The following is a 19,995-nucleotide window of genomic DNA, read 5'->3' as shown; positions in this document are numbered from 1 at the left end:
CTCAGCGCCGTAGGCAGCAATGCTAACCACTGTGCCACCGTGCTGCCCCACAGCTTCCTTATTTAATCTTTCGTAATCCACCCTAATTTTTAATGCCTCTGTTAAATCTCGTCATAACCTTCCTTGCTTGAAGGAGAAGCCCAGTTTCTCCAGGCTCTCATCCCGGGTGTTATTTTAGTAAATTTCTTCTGCACCATCGCAAAGGCCTTGACATCCTTCCCTAAAGTGCTGCCAAAAATTGTACACCACATTCTAGCTAAGATCTAACCAGGGATTCATAAAGGTTTGGGATCAATTTCCTTGCTTGCTCTTCCCAAATCACAATGGCTGCTTACCCACGTCTGAGACAGTGCCAAACTTATTAGGAGTTGGCGCGAGCCCACAAACATCCGTCCGTCCCCCCCAACATTACCACCACCACCACCGAGGATGGCCACTTCAACACTTTGTTGCTTTACTCCGGCCAACGTCAGGAGCCCAGCAGTATTTATTCTGAGGGCACAGAGAACGCAAAATGGAGGGCAAAACAATACCCTACCCCAACTACCGACAATGCCACTACCAACACTGGATCTATTCTCTAGACCGGAAATAAAACAGAACTCCAAATCTGACCTTATTCCAGCATATTCCACTTTCTGTGTTACATAAGCGCAGGTGTTAACCTGGAAGAGATAGACAAGTCTTACAAAATCAAAGTAACAATCATTCTGCTTTATAAACATTAATCAACCTGATCCCATCCCCAAATTTTGCTACAATTGGTTGGAGATGGACAGGGTGGAGCACTGCTTCAATACACTCTTCCAGTGTCAACTGCGGCGTGGATTAGCAAGATGCATGAGCATCATTTACAAGTGACCTGGAAGAGTGCAAGCAACAGTAGCCACGCCTCAATCCAGAAAGGCCCTGTACTTGGAGCCACAGGAATTCACCTGAGGAACATCGGATTGGTTAGACTGGGAGGCGGTGAGGGGACTCCAAAGGGTTGGGGTGGGGGCACAAAAAGTGGGTGCCATCTTCAGCAAGTGCTCCTGATGGGCAAATGGGGTGCCCCCACCAGTGCCCCTCTTCCTTCCCACCTTTTACCCAGAGATGGAAAAGTAGCAGGCTGGCCACTTTCCTTCTGCCTCCCCTCCCCCACCCACCCACCATTTTATGGCGGTGGAGGCTCTTAATAAGCCTAAAATTGGCACTTTAAAGACCTCAATCAGCCCAAGGGCAGGTGGGGAGGGCAGTCTGCTACCTTCCCCTTCTCTTGGAATTTGGGAGTTCAGCTCAGCGGTAGGCAGGAAGGTGGTGGACTAGCCACTCACTTTTATTTTACATGATGCCCTTCCCACACACAACCGTCACCTTCAAATACATCACCAAGGGGCTGTACAATTCACCCCACAGATACTGTCTGAATACTACTTGTGATACTACTTGTCAGAACACTTGGCAGAACTGTAACATTAGAGCTCAACAGTGGAGGGGGTGGTGCAAGAATCACTTCTTCACACAGACAAGAATGGAAATCTGCTGAGATTTGCAGGAGGGGAAGGGGCATAAATTGCAAACTTCAAAACAGAGATTGATAAGACTTCTGCTGTTAAATTCTCTGAAGGGGTAAAAGCAGCTACCTTGGAGTCAAGATACAGATCAGCTGAGATCCAACTGAAATGGGGAACATATTTAATGGATTGAATGGACTCCTTCTGTTCCTACATTGCTTGTAACTGGTGGACAGAGGTTTAAGGGATGATATGATTATCGCACCAAAATAGTAATTCTGGAGCAGTCCGCGGCAACAATGAAGTGTAATGAAAGATCTACAACCTACCAGGTTTTTCTTTAACCGCCACATGTCACTGCGCCCAATGTATTGGTCCTTGAAAGTAAGCTCCACCAAATCGAGGGCAACATCCTGTTGTATATTCAGAAAGCACAGGGGAATATTCATACCTGTTGCACTTTTGAAAATAAACACCTAATTTCCGAAAACTGATAATGACAAATGGAATGTGTCTAAATCCAGTGAAGCCTTGTCATAAAGATTGATTCCATGTTAATTATATTGGTAGGACAGTTAAAAGTTGCTTAATTAAGTACGTTGAGCCTGTTGTGACCCCCTGGGTGAGAGCACATCAATTTCAGCCCCACTTGACTCAAGTCAGAACGACCCTTGGCTGCCAACTAAGTAGGCACTAGGTTTGTAAATTTAAGCAATTAATTTTAAGAACAATAACTACAGTTTTAAATGCAGCAAATACTGGGGTGGCATGGTGGCGCAGCGGTTAGCACTGCTGCCTCACATCACCAAGGACCCGGGTTCAATCCCGGCCCCAGGTCACTGCCCCTGTGGAGTTTACACATTCTCCCAGTGTCTGCATGGGTCTCACTCCCACAACCCAACGATGTGCAGGGTAGGTGAATTAGCCACCAATTAAATTGCCTCTTAATTGGAAAAATGGATTGGGTACTCTAATTTTGTTTTTTTTAATGCAGCAAATACAGCAGGTTAATTATCAAATACCTAACCCCCCCCTCTTAAACTCACCCCCAACCTCTACACACACGACAAACAAACACAGAGGGAATAAAATAAAAAAGATAAGAGTCTTTGTTTCAGATGGTTTTCTTCTAGCACCCTTTCTTCAATCTAGGCTCTGAGTTCGAAGATTTTGCTTTCAGTCTGTAATGATTTTCACTGTAGATTCATTCAGGTCTCTGCAGTTTCAGAAATACAGCGGCTGTGCAGCTTTGATGGAGCTGGAACAAGAGGGAGAGAGCAGCTCCTTCCCTCGGAGTGTCCAGGACCCCACTGTGTTTCCCTTAGTTCTCTGAAAACCCTCCCACTTGGATAGAATCCAATCACCGCCTGTTACCGGACAGAATTCAGCCTTTTGGCCAATACATTGGCCACCGGCCAACCAATCGAACCGAGTCCCAACGATCTCTCGGGTGCCTAGCTGTGTATTCTTTTATAACTTTTGAGTTTATCTACTTCCTCTGCTTGAATTATGTCTAGTGAGCATCCACGGATCAAAAATATAAACGGCAAAAATAAAGAAATGGGAAGTAAGAGAATTAACAGGAAGGGCCCACACTGTGTGTGAGGAAGTGAAAGTCAACTCTTGATAAAGATATGTTGTTGTCTTGGCTTCTGCTTCACCAACCAGCTTAAATCCTCTAACACAAAACACTCACAAATGACAGATACTCCCACATGTTTTACATTATACAAGTTACCAGAGGAATTCTGAAAGACAAATACTGGCAACATGTCCTTTTTTTTTTAAACTTAAATTACGGGGTGTGGCATCGCTGGGTGGGCCAGTATTTATTGCCCATTTCTAATCGCTCTCCATTTCAAAGGACATTTGAGAGTCACATGTCGGCCAGAGGAGGTGAGCGCAGTAAGAAGTCTTACAACACCAGGTTAAAGTCCAACAGGTTTGTTTCAAATGACTAGCTTTCGGAGCACTGCTGCTTCCTCAGGTGAATCAGCAATGCTCTGAAAGCTAGTGATTTGAAACAAACATGTTGGACTTTAACCTGGTGTTGTAAGACTTCTTACTGCGCTCACCCCAGTCCAACGCCAGCATCTCCACATCATGGCGACCAGGTAAGGACAGCAGATTTTGTTCCCTAAAGGACATTAGTGAACAAGATGAGTTTTTACAACGATTGACAATGGTTTCACGGTCATCATTAGACTTTTAATTCCAGATATTTTATTAAAGTCAAATTTCACCACCTGTAGAAGCATCATATTAGGCGTTAAAACATTAACTCAGCTTCTCTCTCCCCAAATGTTGCCAGACCTGCTGAGTTTTCCAGCATTTTCTGATTTATTTTTTCAAAGAGGTGAAGATTGATTCAAAGAACTGCAAGAAAAGCTGGCTATTTAGTTAAAAATCTGATGTAATCAAAAGTAGGGAGAATTCCTGCACAGTTTTTTTTAATCTCCCACTATTACTTTGTTGAAAGCCTGGAGAAAGAGCACAAAATAGATGCTTAAACAAGTCGGAAAACAATAAAGAGGATCCAGGGTGGAGGAAATAAAACAAAACACACCACTTACCTTTGGATCCACAATATTAACATAGACATCTTGGTAAGCTCGGAGTTTAAACACCTGGGCCACAGTCTGGTCCACACTAATAGTTTCTGAGGCAAACAGCAAGGGAAAAATATGCAATTAAACTTTTTTCACAATGGGCCTCACATACATTGATTCAAGTTGTTGCACATATATTTTTTTATATCAACATGATTCTTCAGCAACATGGTCCCAAATCTCCACCGTTGATCAATTCAAAAAACAAAGAAAAGTACGGCACAGGAACAGGCCCTTCGGTCCTCTAAGCCTGCGTCGACCATGCTGCCCGTCAAAACTAAAACCTTCGACACTTCCGGGGTCCATATCCCTCAATTCCCATCCTATTCATGTATTTGTCAAGACGTCACTATCGCACCTACTTCCATCACCTCCTCCAGCAGCGAGTTCCAGGCACCCACCACCCAACACTAACAACTTCTCTCTCACGGTGCCCTCGCACCGTAAATCCATGTCCTCTAGTAATTGACTCTTCCACCCTGGGAAAAAGCTTCTGACTATCCACTCTGTCCATGCCCCTCATAAATTTTGTAGACTTCTATCAAGTCGCCCCTCAATCTCCGTCGTTCCAGTGAGAACAAACCGAGTTTATCCAACCTCTCCTCATAACTAATGCCTCCATACCAAGCAACATCCTGGTAAATCTCTTCTATACCCTCTCCATATATATTCCAAGTGTGGTCTAACTAAGGTTCTACACATAGAATTATCATAGAATTTTACAGTGCAGAGGAGGCCATTCGGCCTATCGAGTCTGCACCGGCTCTTGGAAAGAGCACCCCACCCAAGTTCCACACCTCCACTTATCCCCATAGCCCAGTTAGCCCACCCAACACTAAGGGCAATTTTGGACACTCGGGGCAATTTAGCATGGCCAATCCACCTAACCTGCACATCTTTGGACTGTGGGAGGAAACCGGAGCACCCGGAGGAAACCCACGCACACATGGGGAGAATGTGCAAACTCCACAGACAGTGACCCAAGCTGGGAATCGAACCTGGGACCCTGGAGCTGTGAAGCAATTGCGCTGACCACAATGCTACCGTGCTGCCCCTTGCCAATTACTTGCCAATTTTTATACACAATTCCCCAGCCAATGAAGGCAAGTATGCCGTATGCCTTCTTGACTACGATCTCCACCTGCATTGCCACTCTCAGTGATCTGTGGACCTGTACTCCCAGATCTCTCTGCCTGTCAATACTCCTAAGGGTTCTGCCATTTACTGTATATTTCCCACCTGTATTTTACCTTCCAAAATGCATTGCCTCACATTTGTCCAGATTAAACTTCATCTGCCATCGTGCCGCCCAAGCCTCCAACCGGTCTACATACTGCTGTATCGTCTGACAGTCCTCATCACTATCCGCAATTCCATCAACCTTTACGTCATCTGCAAACTTACAAATCAGACCAGTTCCATTTTCCTCCAAATCATTTATATATACTGCAAACAGCAAAGGTCCACGCACTGATCCCTGCAGAACACCACTAGTCACAGCCCTCCAATCAGAAAAGCACCCTTCCACTGTCTTCTATGGCTGAACCAGTTCTGTATCCATCTTGCCAGCTCACATCTGATCCTGTGTGACTTCACCTATTGTACCAGTCTATTATGAGGGACCTTGTCAAAGGCCTTACTGAAGTCCATGTAGACAACATTCACTGCCCTACCTTCATCAATCATGTAATTTCCTGTATTATCGTTGCTACCATTCTCAAACAAAGGAACAACAGTAGCTATTCTCCAGTCCTCCTGTAGCCAATGAGCACACAAAGATTTCTGTCAAGGCCCAATAATTTCCTCCCTTACCTCCCTCAATATTCTGGGGTAGATCCCATCAGGCCCTGAGGACTTATCTACCTTAATGTTTTTCAAGACACTTAACGCCTCCTCCTTTTTGATCACAATGTGACCCAGACTATCGACACACCCTTTCCTAGACTCATCATCCACCAAGTCCTTCTCTTTGGTGAATATTGATGCAAAGTACTCATTCAGTACCTCACCCATTTCCTCTGGTTTCATGCATAGATTCCATCCCTTGTCCTTGAGTGGGCCAACCTTGACTACCCTCGTGCTCTTTATATATGTGTAAAAAACTTTGGGATTTTCCTTAATCCTCTTTGCCAATTACTTTTCGTGACCCCATTTAGCCCCCTTGACTCCTAGCTCAAGTTCCTTCCTACTTTCCTCATAATCCTCATGGTTTTGTCTGTTCCCAGCCTTCCAACCCTTACAAATGCTTCCTTTTTCCATTTGGATTCGGCTCACAATATCCCTCGTTATCCAAGGTTCCCGAAACTTGTCATACTTATCCTTCTTCCTCACAGGAACATGCCAGTCCTGAATTCCTATCAACTGACATTTGATAGCCTGCCACATGCCAGATGTTGATTTACCCTCAAACATCCGCCCCCAATCTAGATTCTTCAGTTCCCGCCTAATATTGTTATAATTGCCCTTTCCCCAATTTCGCACCATCACCTGAGCACTATTCTTATCTTTAACCAACAGTACCTTAAAACTTACTGAATTATGGTCACTGTTCTCGAAATGCTCCCCTACTGAAACTTCGACCATCTAGCCGGGCTCATTCCCCAATAGCAAATCTATTACAGCCCCTTCCCTAGTTGGACTACCTACGTAGTTTCAAGAAGCCCTCCTGGATGTTTATTACAAACTCTGCCCCATCCAACCCCCTCGCATTAAGTAAGTCCCTGTCAATATAGGGGAAGTTAAAATCACCTACCAAAACAATCCTGTTGCTTTTCACCTTTCCAAAATCTGGCTACATATCTGCTCCACTATCTCCTGCTGGCTGTTGGGAGGCCAAGAGTAAACCCTCAACAATGTGACTGCACCTTCCTATTCCTGAGCTCTACCCATATTGCCTCGCTGCATGACCCCTCAGAGGTGTCCTCCCGCAGCACAGCTGTGATATCCCCCTCAACCAGTAGTGCAACTCCCCCGCCCCTTTTACATCCCCCTCTATCCCGCCTGAAACATTTAAATCCTGAAACGTTTAGCTGCTAATCCTGTCCCTTCCCTCAACCAAGTCTCTGGAATGGCAACAGCATCAGAGTTCCAAGCTCTGACGTTCATCTGCCTTTCCCGTTATACTTCTCACATTGAAACATATGCACTTCAGACCACTAATCCTGCTGTGTTTTACAACATTGGAGTCTTACCAGCCTATTCCCTCCTCAGTCATTTCACCTTCTGACCTATTGCTCCAGTTCCCACCACCCTGCTACACTAGTTTAAACCCTCCCGTGTGACACTCACAAACCTCGCCAGGATATTGGTGTCCTTCCAGTTTAGATGCAATCCGTCCTTCTTGTATAGATCCGACCTGCTCCCGAAAAGGTCCCAATGGTCCAGATATCTGAAACCTTCCCTCCTACGCCAGCTTTTTAGCCACGTGTTTAGCTGTACTATCTTCCTATTTCTAGCCTCACTGGCACATGGCACAGGGAGTAATCTGAGATTACAACCCTACCTAGAGGTCCTGTTTTTAACTTCTACCTAACTCCCTGAACTCCTCCTGCAGGACCTCGTCACTTTACCTGCCTATGTCGCTAGTACCAATATGTACCACGACCTTTGTAAGCTTTTTAATTTCCTCAAGCAACGGGCGAGGTCAGAGGCAGGGCCAGAGGCTAACCAACATGTTTTAGAGTAGATACCCAACAACATTTGAACAGGAGAAGGGAGCTCTCCTTGTGTCTTGACTAACATTCCTCCCTCAGTCAATACCACCAAAACTAGTTGCTCTTCTTGCCATTGGCAAGGCACTGTATAAAATATAAGGCTTTCCTTATATGTTTCAAACCAACGCTTCCCTCCATCGGATACAGCATTTTGGGTGACATCTCTTTATCACATCATCCACCGAACCCTAATCTGCTAAATTAAGAGCAGTTTTGTGTTCTATTAAGATTACCCAAAAACTGAGAAAGGTTTTATCCCATCTGTAAAAGAGTTGATTCAAACTCAACTCAACCACCTCCAATATCCACTTCCTGCATCACTCACGCACAGTGGCAGCCGTGTGTACCATCTACAAGATGCACAACAGCAACTCATCAAGCCTCCTTCCAAACCTGCGACCTCTACCACCTAGAAGGACGAGGACAGCAGACACATCGGAACACCACCACCTGGAAGTTTGCCTTCATGCTATATCCCACCTTGTCAAAATCTTGGAACTCTCTCCGTAACAGCACTGTGGCTGTACCTACACCACAGGGACTGTAGCGGTTCATGTCAGTGGCTCACCACCACCTTCTCAAGGGCAATTACAGATGGGCAATAAAATTTATGACCCTATCCCCTGAAAGAATAAAAACTGGGCGAGATTCTCTGGCTGCATTCGCCCGGTGACCGGAGAATCCCGCCGGAGGTGAATGGACTTTTCCAATCTACGCGGATCACCCATGGCCTTCTTGCGACGGGCGGGCTGGGAGAATCCAGTCCCTAATACCTATTCAGCCGCAGTGCAAAACAATTGTGTTACCTTTTTGCAGATCTTCTTTCAAAGACTTCACCTGAAGAAGAAGAGGGCTGCAAATAACAGAGACAATATAATAATTAGCAAGCTCCATGCACAAGAAAGAATGAAAAGAGAAAGAGAAAAGACATGCATTTTTCTAGCTCCTATCACATCTTCAGGCTATCTCCCTGTCTTGTAGGGGATGCAGCAGCCAATTTATGCACAACAAGCTCCCTCAAGCAGCAACACAAGACTGAGCAGATCATCTGTGCGAGTCATACTGGCCCAGCTTTAAATATTGGCCAGCAAATCTCATTAAAAAGAGTGATTACCAGGCAGAAATCACAGAGGGAAGTTCAGTTAATGCAATAGGTCAGTGGTGGGCAATCTGTAGTCTGGGGCCACATGGAGCCCATCTAGTTTCTGAGTGCAGCTCACAAGACATTTTGTTGACTGCTGCCCACACACAGAGGGCCACCACATTCTGCTGAGTCCCATCCATATAGTTTTTTCCTATCGGTATGATTGAAGTGATTCACACGTAAAGCAAGGGTGAGTGAAGTGAGGTGCGTGCCGATTGCTCACAACATTGACTGTGGGAGCCGTGCTCCAAAGTGCAAAGATTTATTTTGTTTTTACCATTTGAAGTTGATAGTTCCATTAATATAGAAACAATTAAGCATTTTCTATGACTCATTATGAGATATTTGGCGAGACTTCCGGTGGCAGCCATGGAGGAGTAGGTCGCATATTTGATAGTTCCCGCCTGCGACGGACTTTTGGACCTTTTTGCCCCGTTTTTCCCCGGATTTTATGGGATAAATCGGTGAAGAGTGAGTGATTAAGGAGAAATCCCCCTCCAGTGTCTGGAAAATTGGACCAGAAATGGCCGTGTGAGAAGACAAAGTCCTATAAAAGGAAGACACGAGCAGAGCTGGTAACACGGGAAAGCATGGCGGAGAAGCAAGTCCGCGGGGAGATGGCACAGTGGTCGACGGAGCTGCTGGTGAAGTTTTTCGAAGATTACTTCGCCAAGCTGAAGAAGGACATGCTGGACCCAATCAAAGCTTTGATTAATCAGGTGGTGCAGAATCAAGAAACCCACGGACGTGCGATCCAGGAGGTGGAGAAAAAGGTGTCCGAGCACGAGGAATAGCTAACTGTGCTGGAGACCAAGGTGGAGATGATGAACAACCACCAGAAAAGTATGCAGGAGAAGCTGGAGGACCTGGAGAACAGGTCCAGGAGGCAGAAACTTAAAATTGTCGGCCTCCCTGAAGGCAGTGAGGGATCGGATGTGAGGACTTATGTGACGGACATGTTGGAGAAGTTGATGGGGGCTGAGGCGTTCCCTCGGCCCCTGGAAGTGGATAGAGCACACAGAGCCCTTGCGAAGAAGCCCAGAGCAAATGAGCCGCCAAGGACCATGGTGGCACATTTACCCCGTTTCCTGGACAAGGAACACGTTCTGCGGTGTGCCAAGAAGGAATGGGAGAACTGTGAGTTGCGCATTTATCAGGACCTGGGCGCGGATCTGGCCAAGAGGCGAGCTGGGTTTAATCAGGCAAAAACGGCCCTCTTTAAGAAGGGGGTGAAGTTTGGGATGCTGTACCCAGCCCGTCTGTGGGTCACACATGAGGAACGGGACTTCTACTTTCAAACACCAGATGAAATATGGACTTTTATTAAAGAAGAGGCTGGAGGCAATTAAAAGAAACTGAAGCCTTGGAGACGTACTATGGCGGCGATTTGTTCATAGACTTTACAGTGCAGAAGGAGGCCATTCGGCCCATTGAGTCTGCACCGGCTCTTGGAAAGAGCACCCTACCCAAGGTCAACACCTCCACCCTATCCCCATAACCCAGTATCCCCACCCAACACTAAGGGCAATTTTTGGATACTAAGGGCAATTTATCATGGCCAATCCACCTAACCTGCACATCTTTGGACTGTGGGAGGAAACCGGAGCACCCGGAGGAAACCCACGCACACACAGGGAGGATGTGCAGACTCCGCACAGACAGTGACCCAAGCCAGAATCGAACCTGGGACCCTGGAGCTGTAAAGCAATTGTGCTATCCACAAGGCTATTGTGCTGCCCACAGTTGTGCTGGGTTGTATAAATATAAGTAGTGCCATGTGTAATAAGGGGCTGTTTGGATGGCTAATGGTAAATTTGTCTTGCAGGCAGCTGGTTAGAGGGGGGGGGGGATGGGCTTTGGGGTTGGTTCTGCATTTTGGGTGATTATTTTTCTGAAGTGGCTGTTTCTTCACTGTTTTTTCTGATGTTTGTTTACTGGGGAATGCGATGCTATTAAAATGTTTGTCCATGTGGGGGGAGAGGGGAGAGAACAACCTGGAGACAGACAGCTTGGTGCCAGGGGCGGGCGCTATCAAGTCAGCATGGGTCAGCTGACTCTCAGAAGCGCAGTGGGGGGGTGAGCAGGTGTTAAGCTGGAGCTTGAATTGGGAGGTTGGGTTTCTAGTGTTGTTGGGAGGGGGGGGGGGGGGGGGGGGGCGCGGACTCAAAGACCAGGGGGGTAGCGATCTTGACCAATTAACGAGTGGCATTCGAGGCGGGAGAATCGTGTCAGACAAGGGGGTAGGTACATAATGGTCAGTGGGAAGCTGGAGGGGGTGCAAGTGGTACTTGTGACCATATATGCTCCGAATTGGGACGATGTGGAATTTATAAGGCGGGCTTTAGGTATGATCCCAGACTTAAGAGTCACATAACCTGATCAGGGAGGAGACTTTAACATGGTCATTGATCCGGAATTGGACCGGTCAAAATCCAGGCTGTGTGTGGGCAGGTAAAACCCCTCGAGTGAAGAAAATGTTGCTGGAGCGCAGTCGGGGGGACGGTGGGTTGGCGCTGCCGAACTTCTGCAATTACTACTGGGCGGCTAATTTCGGCATGATTATGAAGTGGGTAGTGGGGGAGGGGTCGGCATGGGAGCGGATGGAGGCGGCGTCATGCAAAGACACCAGTTTTAGAGCACTAATAACGACACCGCTTCCATTCTCGCCGGCCCGATACTCCACAAGTCCGCCGGTGGTGGCGGCTCTGAGAATCTGGGGGCAATGGAGGATATGTAAGAGAGTGGAGGGAGCGTCGGTTTGGACCCCGATTTATAATAATCATCGGTTTGTACCGGGTAGGTATTTGCAGATATTTGCAGGTGCGAGACTTCCTGAGAAAACAGGTGTCGGCCTTTCCGCTGCTGCCGCCACAGGGGATACAATTTAGTCTCCAGTGTCTGGGTGGAAGAGGGGAAGGTTTCAGATATTTACCAGGAGCTTTCGGAGGAGGAGGAAACTCCGGTGGAGGAGCTTAAGGGCAAGTGGGAGGACAGATAGAGGCGGGTTTATGGGCAGATGCCCTAAGCAGGGTTAATACCTCCTCATGTGCCAGGCTCAGCCTGATACAACTTAAGATAGTCCACCGGGCACACACGACAGCGGCTAGGATGAGCAGGTTTTTCGGGGTAGAGGATAGGTGTGCGAGGTGCGCAGGAAGCCCAGCAAATCATATCCACATGTTTTGGGCATTCCTGAAGCTTAGAGGGTTTTGGCAGGGGTTTGCGAAGGCAATGTCCACGGTGCGAAAAACATGGGTGGTGCCGAGTCCGGAGGTAGCAATCTTTGGAATGTTGGAAGAGCCGGGAGTTCAGGGGGCGAAGGAGGCGGACGTCTTGGCCTTTGCCTCCCTGGTAGCCCGGAGACAGCTCGTTAACATGGAGGGACTTGAAGCCCCCCCCCCCAGCCCGAGTGTAGAGACCTGGGTTCGTGACATGGCTGGGTTTCTCAGTCTCAAGAAAATAAAGTTCGCCTTAAGAGGGTCAATGGTCAGGTTCACCCAGAGGTGACAGCCATCCGTCAACTTTCTCGGGGAAGGGAGGCTGGAATATTAGCCTTTGCGTCCTTGGTGGCTCGGAGGAGGATCCTGATTCAGTGGAGGGACGAAAGGCCTCCGAGTGTTAACACCTGGTTAAACGACATGGCAAACTTCATCCAATTGGAAAGGATCAAATTCGCCCTGAGAGGGTCGGTGCAGGGGTTTTTCAGGCGATGGCAACCCTTCCTAGACCTCTTGGATCAGAGATAGAAACTGAGGCCGTGACAGCAGCAACCCGGGAGGGGAGGGGAGGGCGGGAGGGAGGGGGGAGGAGGGGTGGGGGGGAGGGGGGACAAAGACGAAGGAAGTACGGTAGCGGTGGTGGCACGGGCAAGGCCTGCCCGAGGACGCTGCTAGAAATGATAAGTTGGTCTGACTGTCGGTTCGCCGGGGGGGGGGGCGCGAGTGGGGGGGGGGGGGGGGACTTTTTTCTTTTTCTTGTTAAGTAGGGGGGTTTGACTTTGTTTTGTTATAATTTAAATGTAAATGTAGGGGGGGTTAAAATGTTTGTATTTTGAAAAATTTCTTCAATAAAAATTATTTAAAAAAAAAAACTTTCTCGGGGAAAATTAAAATGTCAAGATTGTTGTTTTATGGTTGGGGTGTGTGAAGATTGAGATGGGGGTGGCGGGGGGGGGAATGTTTATTATGCCATGTTGATGTCATTGTCTATGTTATTTTTGTAAACATTTTCAAATAACTTAATAAAAATATATATTTTTTTAATGAAATATTTGGCATGCATTAAATGGATTGAATCTTATTCGGGGGGGGGGGGGGGGGTCATGGTTTGTCAACAAGCTTAATTTCAATCTTGTAGCCCCATGGGATGAAGGAGTGGCACTCATGTGGCCCACTCACTGTCCTAGGTTGCCCATCACTACAATAGGTCATCACAGCTACATTTTGGAGAGTTAAACCACCAGCTGCATCCCCTTACACATTGGAATTCTGTTACATGGGCATTTTAAATAGACACTTGGAACCACTTAAGGCCTCCCTGGACAAGCTCATGGCGACCCAGACGGCTCAGGGTGCGGAGATGAGAGAGCTTCGGCAAAAGGCCTCGGAGAGTGAGGACAAACTCCTGGGCCTGGCAGTGAAGGTGGAGCCGCACGAGGCGCTCCACAAGAAGTGGTCAGCGAGGATGGAGGAGATGGAGAACCGCGCCCGTTGGAAGAACCTGCGGATTCTAGGCCTCCCAGAGCAGCACGGTAGCATAGTGGTTAGCACAATTGCTTCACAGCTCCAGGGTCCCAGGTTCGATTCCCTGCTTGGGTCACTGTCTGTGTGGAGTCTGCACGTTCTCCCCGTGTGTGCGTGGGATTCCTCCGGGTGCTCCGGTTTCCTCCCACAGTCCAAAGATGTGCAGGTTAGGTGGATTGGCCATGATAAATTGCCCTTAGTGTCCAAAATTGTCCTTAGTGTTGGGTGGGGTTACTGGCTTATGGGGATAGGGTGGGGTTGTGGGTTTGGGAAGGGTGCTCTTTCCAAGAGCCGGTGCAGACTCGATGGGCCGAATGGCCTCCTTCTGCACTGTAAATTCTATGAACTATGAACAGAGGGGCTGGAAGGTTCAGATTTGGGGGCCTATGTGACTATGATGCTGAACTCGCTAATGGGCGCGGGGTCGTTCCAGGGACCCATGGAGCTGGAGGGTGCCCATTGGGCACTGCTGAGGAAACTCAAGCCAAACGAGCCGCCTCGGGCGGTGCTGGTCCGCTTTCACCGCTTTGTCGACCGTGAGTGTGTGCTGAGATGGGCGAAGGAGAGGAGTAGTAAGTGGGAGAATGCGGAGATCAGGATCTACCAGGACTGGACTGCGGAGGTGGCAAAGAGAAGGGCTGGTTTCAATCGGACGACGGCAGTGCTCCACAAGAAGGGGGTCAAGTTCGGCCTGTTGCAGCCTGCACGCCTCTGGGTCACTTATAAAGACTGTCAGCTCTACTTTGACTCTCCGGAGGAGGCCTGGGCTTTCGTCCAGGCAGAGAAGCTGGACTTGAACTGAGGACTGGGGGTTGGGGAACGGTGTACAGCCTGGAGGCTTTGTCCTCCATGGTATCCTTTCGCTTTTATCGGTTCTATTTGATGATGTCTTTTTGCTGTTCTGCTTTTTCGCTTTTTTGGGACGGTTCTCTGTTTACTTGGGCGTTTTGTCACGTCTGGTTTTTTTTTCACTGGCTGAGAGTTTGGGAGTGGTTTGTGGACCTGTTGGGTCATGTGCCCGTCTTTTCCCACGTGTTGGGTCGGGGGGGGCAGGGCTCGGGATTGAGCGCAGGCTCCTCTCCCGCGCTGGAGGAGCAGTGGGCGGGGGCGGGGGGGGGGGGGGGGGGGGGTGCGCGGCGGTGGTGGTTGTGTTGCACTGGGGAGGGTCATTGGGGTGGCAGGAGCAGCCAGGGTCAGGGATCGTCAGCTGACTTACGGAAGTACAACGGAAGGGGTTACGCAGCTAGGGGGGGCCCTAACGTAGGCCGGGGGGGGGGTTGTACCGCGTTGCTGCTGGAATGGCCGAGAAGGAGCTGGAGCATGTAGAGGGGGTCGGGATGGCGGTCCGTCGCCATGGGGAACGGGCTCAGCGGGGGGCGCGGGCACGTGGCGGACTGAGGAAGGGTAATGGCTAGTCGACGGGGGAAGGGGGCAGGTAGCCCCTGATCCGACTGATTACCTGGAATGTGAGGGGACTGAATGGGCCGGTCAAACGGGCCTGCGTGTTTGCGCACCTGAAGGGGCTGAAGGCAGACGTGGCCATGCTTCAGGAGACGCACCCGAAGGTGGCGGATCAGGTTAGATTGAGGAAGGGATGGGTAGGCCAAGTGTTTCATTCAGGGCTGGAAGCAAACAATCGGGGGGTGGCGATCCTGGTGGGGAAGAGGGTGTCGTTTGAGGCGTCGAATGTGGTGGCAGACAGCGGCGGGAGATATGTGATGGTAAGCGGCAAGCTGCAGGGGGAGCGGGTGGTGCTGGTCAATGTATACGCCCTGAATTGGGACGATGCGGGTTTCATGCGGCGCATGTTCGGCCGGATTCCAGATTTGGAGGCGGGGGGCCTGATAATGGGGGGGGGGGGGGGGGGGGGGGGGAGGGATTTCAACACGGTGCTGGATCCGCCACTGGATCGATCCAGGTCCAGGACGGGTAGGAGGCCAGCGGCGGCTAAGGTGTTGAGGGGGTTTATGGACCAGATGGGAGGGGTGGATCCATGGAGGTTTGCGAGGCCGAGGGCCAGGGAATTTTCATACTTCTCCGATGTGCATAAGGCCTATTCCCAGATTGATTTTTTCATTATGAGCAGGGCGCTGATTGCGAGGGTGGAGGATGCTGAGTATTCGGCGATAGCCATTTCTGACCACGCCCCGCACTGGGTGGACCTCGAGCTGGGGGAGGAGGCGCTTGGAGGTGGGGCTGCTGGCGGACGAGGAGGTGGGCAGGCGGGTTGGAGGATGTATCGAGAGGTTCCTGGAGGCCAATGACAATGGGGAGGTCCGAGTTGGGACGGTCTGGCAGGTGCTGAAGGCGGTGGTTAGGGGGGAGCTGATCTCCATTCGAGCCCACAGGGAGAGGAGAGAGCAGAGAGAGAGGGAGAGGCTGGTGGGGGAGCTGGTGATGGTGGACAGGAGATACGCGGAGGCTCCGGAGGAGGGATTGCTGAGGGAGCGGCGTAGTATCCAGGCTGAGTTCAACTTGCTAACCACCAGAAAGGCGTAAGGTCAGTGGAGGAAGGTACAGGGAGCAGTGTATGAACATGGGGAGAAGGCGAGCAGGATGCTGGCGCACCAGCTCCGTAAACAGGATGCGGCCAGGGAGATTGTTGGAGTTAAGGATAGGGGAGGAAATGTAGTGCGCAGGGGGATAGACATTAATGAGGTCTTCAAGGACTTTTATGAGGAACTGTATCGGTCCGAACCCCCAGCGGAGGAGGGGGGATGGGGCGCTTTTTGGACCGGCTGAGATTCCCGAGGGTGGAGGAGGGACAGGTGGAGGGACTGTGGGCGCCGGTTGAGCTGGTCAAAGAGATAGGGAACATGCAGTCGGGGAAGGCGCCAGGGCCGGATGGGTTCCCGGTCGAATTCTATAAGATGTATGCAGACCTGTCGGGCCCCCTGTTGGTTAGGATCTTCAACGAGGCAAGGGAAGGGGGGCTCTGCCTCCGACGATGTCTCGGGCGCTGATTTCCTTGATCCTTAAGCGGGACAAGGGTCCCCTGCAGTGTGAGTCATACAGGCCGATCTCACACTTAAATGTAGACGCCAAGCTGTTGGCGAAGATTTTAGCCACGAGGATAGAGGACTGTGTGCCGCAGGTTATCCACGAGGATCAAACGGGGTTCGTGAAGGGGAGGCAGCTGAACACTAACATACGGAGGCTCTTGAATATGATAATGATGCCGGCAGTAGAAGGGAAGGCGGAGATAGTGGTGGCGTTGGACGCGGAGAAGGCCTTTGATAGGGTTGAGTGGGGGTACTTGTGGGAGGTGCTGTCAAGGTTCGGGTTTGGGGAGGGGTTTGTCAGGTGGGTGAGGCTGTTAAAGAAGCCCCGATAGCGACGTGGCCACAAATAGGAGGAGGTCGGAGTATTTTCGGTTATACCGAGGGACGAGGCAGGGGTGTCCCTTGTCCCCCCTGCTTTTTGCGCTGGCAATTGAACCCCTGGCCATGGCGCTGAGGGAGTCGAGGAACTGGAAGGGGCTGGTGCGGGGTGGGGAGGAGCACCGAGTGTTGCTCTATGTGGATAGCCTATTGTTGTATGTGATGGACCCGGTGGGGGGAATGCGGGAGGTGATGAGGATTCTCCGGGAATTTGGGGATTTCTCGGGGTACAAGCTCAACTTGGGGAACTGCGAGCTGTTCGTTGTACACCCGGGGGACCAGGAGGGGGGGATTGGTAGGCTCCCACTAAAAAGGGCGGAGAGGAGCTTCAGGTACTTGGGGGTCCAGGTGGCCAGGAGCTGCGGGGCCTTGCATAAGCTTAACCTCACAAGGCTGGTGGAGCAGATGGAGGAGGACTTCAAGAGACGGGACATGTTGCCGCTGTCTCTGGCGGGTAGGGTGCAATCAGCCAAGGTGATGGTGCTACCGAGATTTCACTTCCTGTTCCAGTGCCCCCCCCATCCTTATCCCGAAGGCCTTTTTCAGGCGGGTTAACAGGAGCATTACGGGGTTTGTGTGGGTGCACAGGACCCCGAGGGTGAGAAGGATGTTCTTGGAGCGGGGCAGGGATAGGGGGGGACTGGCGCTGCCCAACCTCTGTGGGTATTATTGGGCCCCCAACGCAGCGATGGTGCGTAAATGGGTAATGGACAGGGAAGGGGCAGTATGGAAGAGGATGGAGATGGCGTCCTGTGTGGGCACGAGCCTGGAGGCGCTGGTAACGGCGCCGCTGCCTTCAACGAGGTATACCACGGGCCCGGTGGTGGCGGCTACCCTCAAAATTTGGGGGCAATGGAGACGGCACAGGGGTGAGGTGGGGGCCTCGATGGGGTCCCCGATACGGGGGAACCACCGGTTTGTCCCGGGGAGAATTGATGGCGGGTTCCTGAGTTGGCACAGGGCAGGTGTTAGGAGGTTGAAGGACCTGTTCGTAGATGGGAAGTTTGCGAGCCTGGGTGAGCTGGAAGGGAAGTTCGGGCTACCCCCGGGGAACATCTTTAGGTACATGCAGGTAAGGGCGTTTGTCAGGCGGTAGGTGGCGGAGTTCCCTCTGTTTCCGCCACATGGGGTCCAGGACAGGGTGCTCTCGGTGGTGTGGGTTGGAGAGGGGAGGATCTCGGCAAAGTACCAAGTGACGCAGGAGGTAGATGAGGCTCGGTGGAGGAGCTGAAGGGAAAATAGGAGGAAGAGCTGGGTGAGGAGTTTGAGGAGGGGACGTGGGCAGACGCCCTAGGAAGGGTAAACTCCTCCTCTTCTTGTGCGAGGCTTAGTTTAAGGTAATGCAGTTTAAGGTGCTGCATAGGGCTCACATGACTGGGACAAGGATGAGCCGGTTCTTTGGGGGCGAGGACAGTGTATTAGGTGTTCAGGGAGCCCAGCAAACCATGCCCATATGTTCTGGGCATGCCCAGCACTGGGGGAATTTTGGAAGGGCGTAGCAAGGACGGTGTCGAGGGTGGTAGGATCCAGGGTCAAACCGGGCAGGGGGCTCGCAATATTTGGGGTTGCAGAGGAGCCTGGAGTGCAGGAGGCGAAAGAGGCCGGCATTCTGGCCTTTGCGTCCCTAGTAGCCCGGCGGAGGATTCTTCTTCAGTGGAAGGATGCGAGACCCCCAAGCGTGGAGGCCTGAATCAACGATATGGCGGGGTTTATTAAATTGGAGAGGGTGAAATTTGCCTTAAGGGGATCAGTGCAGGGGTTCTTCAGGAGGTGGCCACCATTCCTGGAATTCCTGGCAGAACGGTAGAAATAAGGCCGGCAGCAGCAGCAACCCCCGGGGGGGGGGGTTCTTTCTGTTCTAAGTATTTTCTGTTATTGATATTTTGTGAAAATTTGAATACAAATTATTATTTTATTTTTTTTAAAGTTACTACTTTATGTATAAAAGAGCAGAATAAAATAACACACTTTAGTGTCCGTCAGTTAAAGGGGCATCGTTGACTCAAAATCGTGTGACACATTGAACCCAATTGTTAGTCATTTTTACTGATGGTGTTTGAAACACAGACAGCCAATGGAAATGATGCTCTGGTTGGTAAATGGCCTTGTTTTTTCTTCTCTTTTATTTAACTAATTATGTGTAATGTGTGTCCCCCCCCCCCCCCCCCTCCCCTCGCCCCCGCCCAAATCAGATCTTACCCCTGCGCTTTGGAGTATACGTCTAGTGACAATACCACTTAACCACTGCCTCCCCATACTTGCTGTACCGGATCTTCTATGACAAAATACCCACTGTAATCTCAATGTTGGTCACCAGGATGTTCAGGTTCATAGAAACTTTAACAAACCTTCATGTGTGTGTGTGTGTGTGTGTGTGTTGAATTCACCCACAGTACATTGGCATAGCACTTCAGCCTTTGTCTCTGGTATTGCAAAACCCATGTGAATTCCTTGAGTCACCTCCTCACTATGTCAGCCACTTTAGACCAGTCCTAGTGTCCGTAGAAGGTTCTATTGGAATATCTATATACTTCTCATCCTCCCATTTTCAAGTTATTTTATCCTCTTATCAAATCATTCCCTCCAATTACATTTTAGAACCGAGGTAGTCAGATGATCAAACTCTTGTTCTTGCCAATGCTGGACTTCCATGAAGAATCACATCCCGAAACAGCTTATGTCTGTTCATTCCCACCTCAATCCTGCTCATTAGCACTCTCCCTGGATACCACAGCGGAGACGAGGTGACATGACTAGGCGACATCAGCAGTGTACTGAACCCATATATCTTTCTGACTTTCCTTCACAAGCACACCAAATTTCCAACATAGATCTAAATCACTGCAAGCTAAACTGCAGAGATGCAGTTGTTAACCTAGAAGATGGCAGAATTAATAGAATCCCTACAGTG

General features: G+C 50.0%; 1 protein-coding gene across 3 annotated transcripts in view; it reads right to left on the bottom strand.

Annotated features, from left to right (window-relative positions):
- Nucleotides 1-19,995, bottom strand: part of depdc5 (DEP domain containing 5, GATOR1 subcomplex subunit) — a 253,508-nt gene that overhangs the window by 232,470 nt on the left and 1,043 nt on the right. For all 3 annotated transcript variants that reach the window (XM_038793299.1, XM_038793316.1, XM_038793307.1), the window contains exons 3-6: nt 8,625-8,671; nt 4,070-4,155; nt 1,826-1,909; nt 616-665 (exon numbers count right to left, since the gene is read on the bottom strand). In XM_038793299.1, coding sequence (XP_038649227.1) covers nt 616-665; nt 1,826-1,909; nt 4,070-4,155; nt 8,625-8,671 — 267 coding nt within the window. The remainder of the gene's footprint in view (nt 1-615; nt 666-1,825; nt 1,910-4,069; nt 4,156-8,624; nt 8,672-19,995) is intronic.

This window comes from Scyliorhinus canicula, chromosome 1, assembly GCF_902713615.1.
Source record: "Scyliorhinus canicula chromosome 1, sScyCan1.1, whole genome shotgun sequence".
Taxonomy (NCBI): Eukaryota; Metazoa; Chordata; class Chondrichthyes; order Carcharhiniformes; family Scyliorhinidae; genus Scyliorhinus; species Scyliorhinus canicula.
The sequence above is the reverse complement of the archived record's forward strand: the minus strand, read 5'-3'. Positions and strand labels throughout refer to the sequence as shown.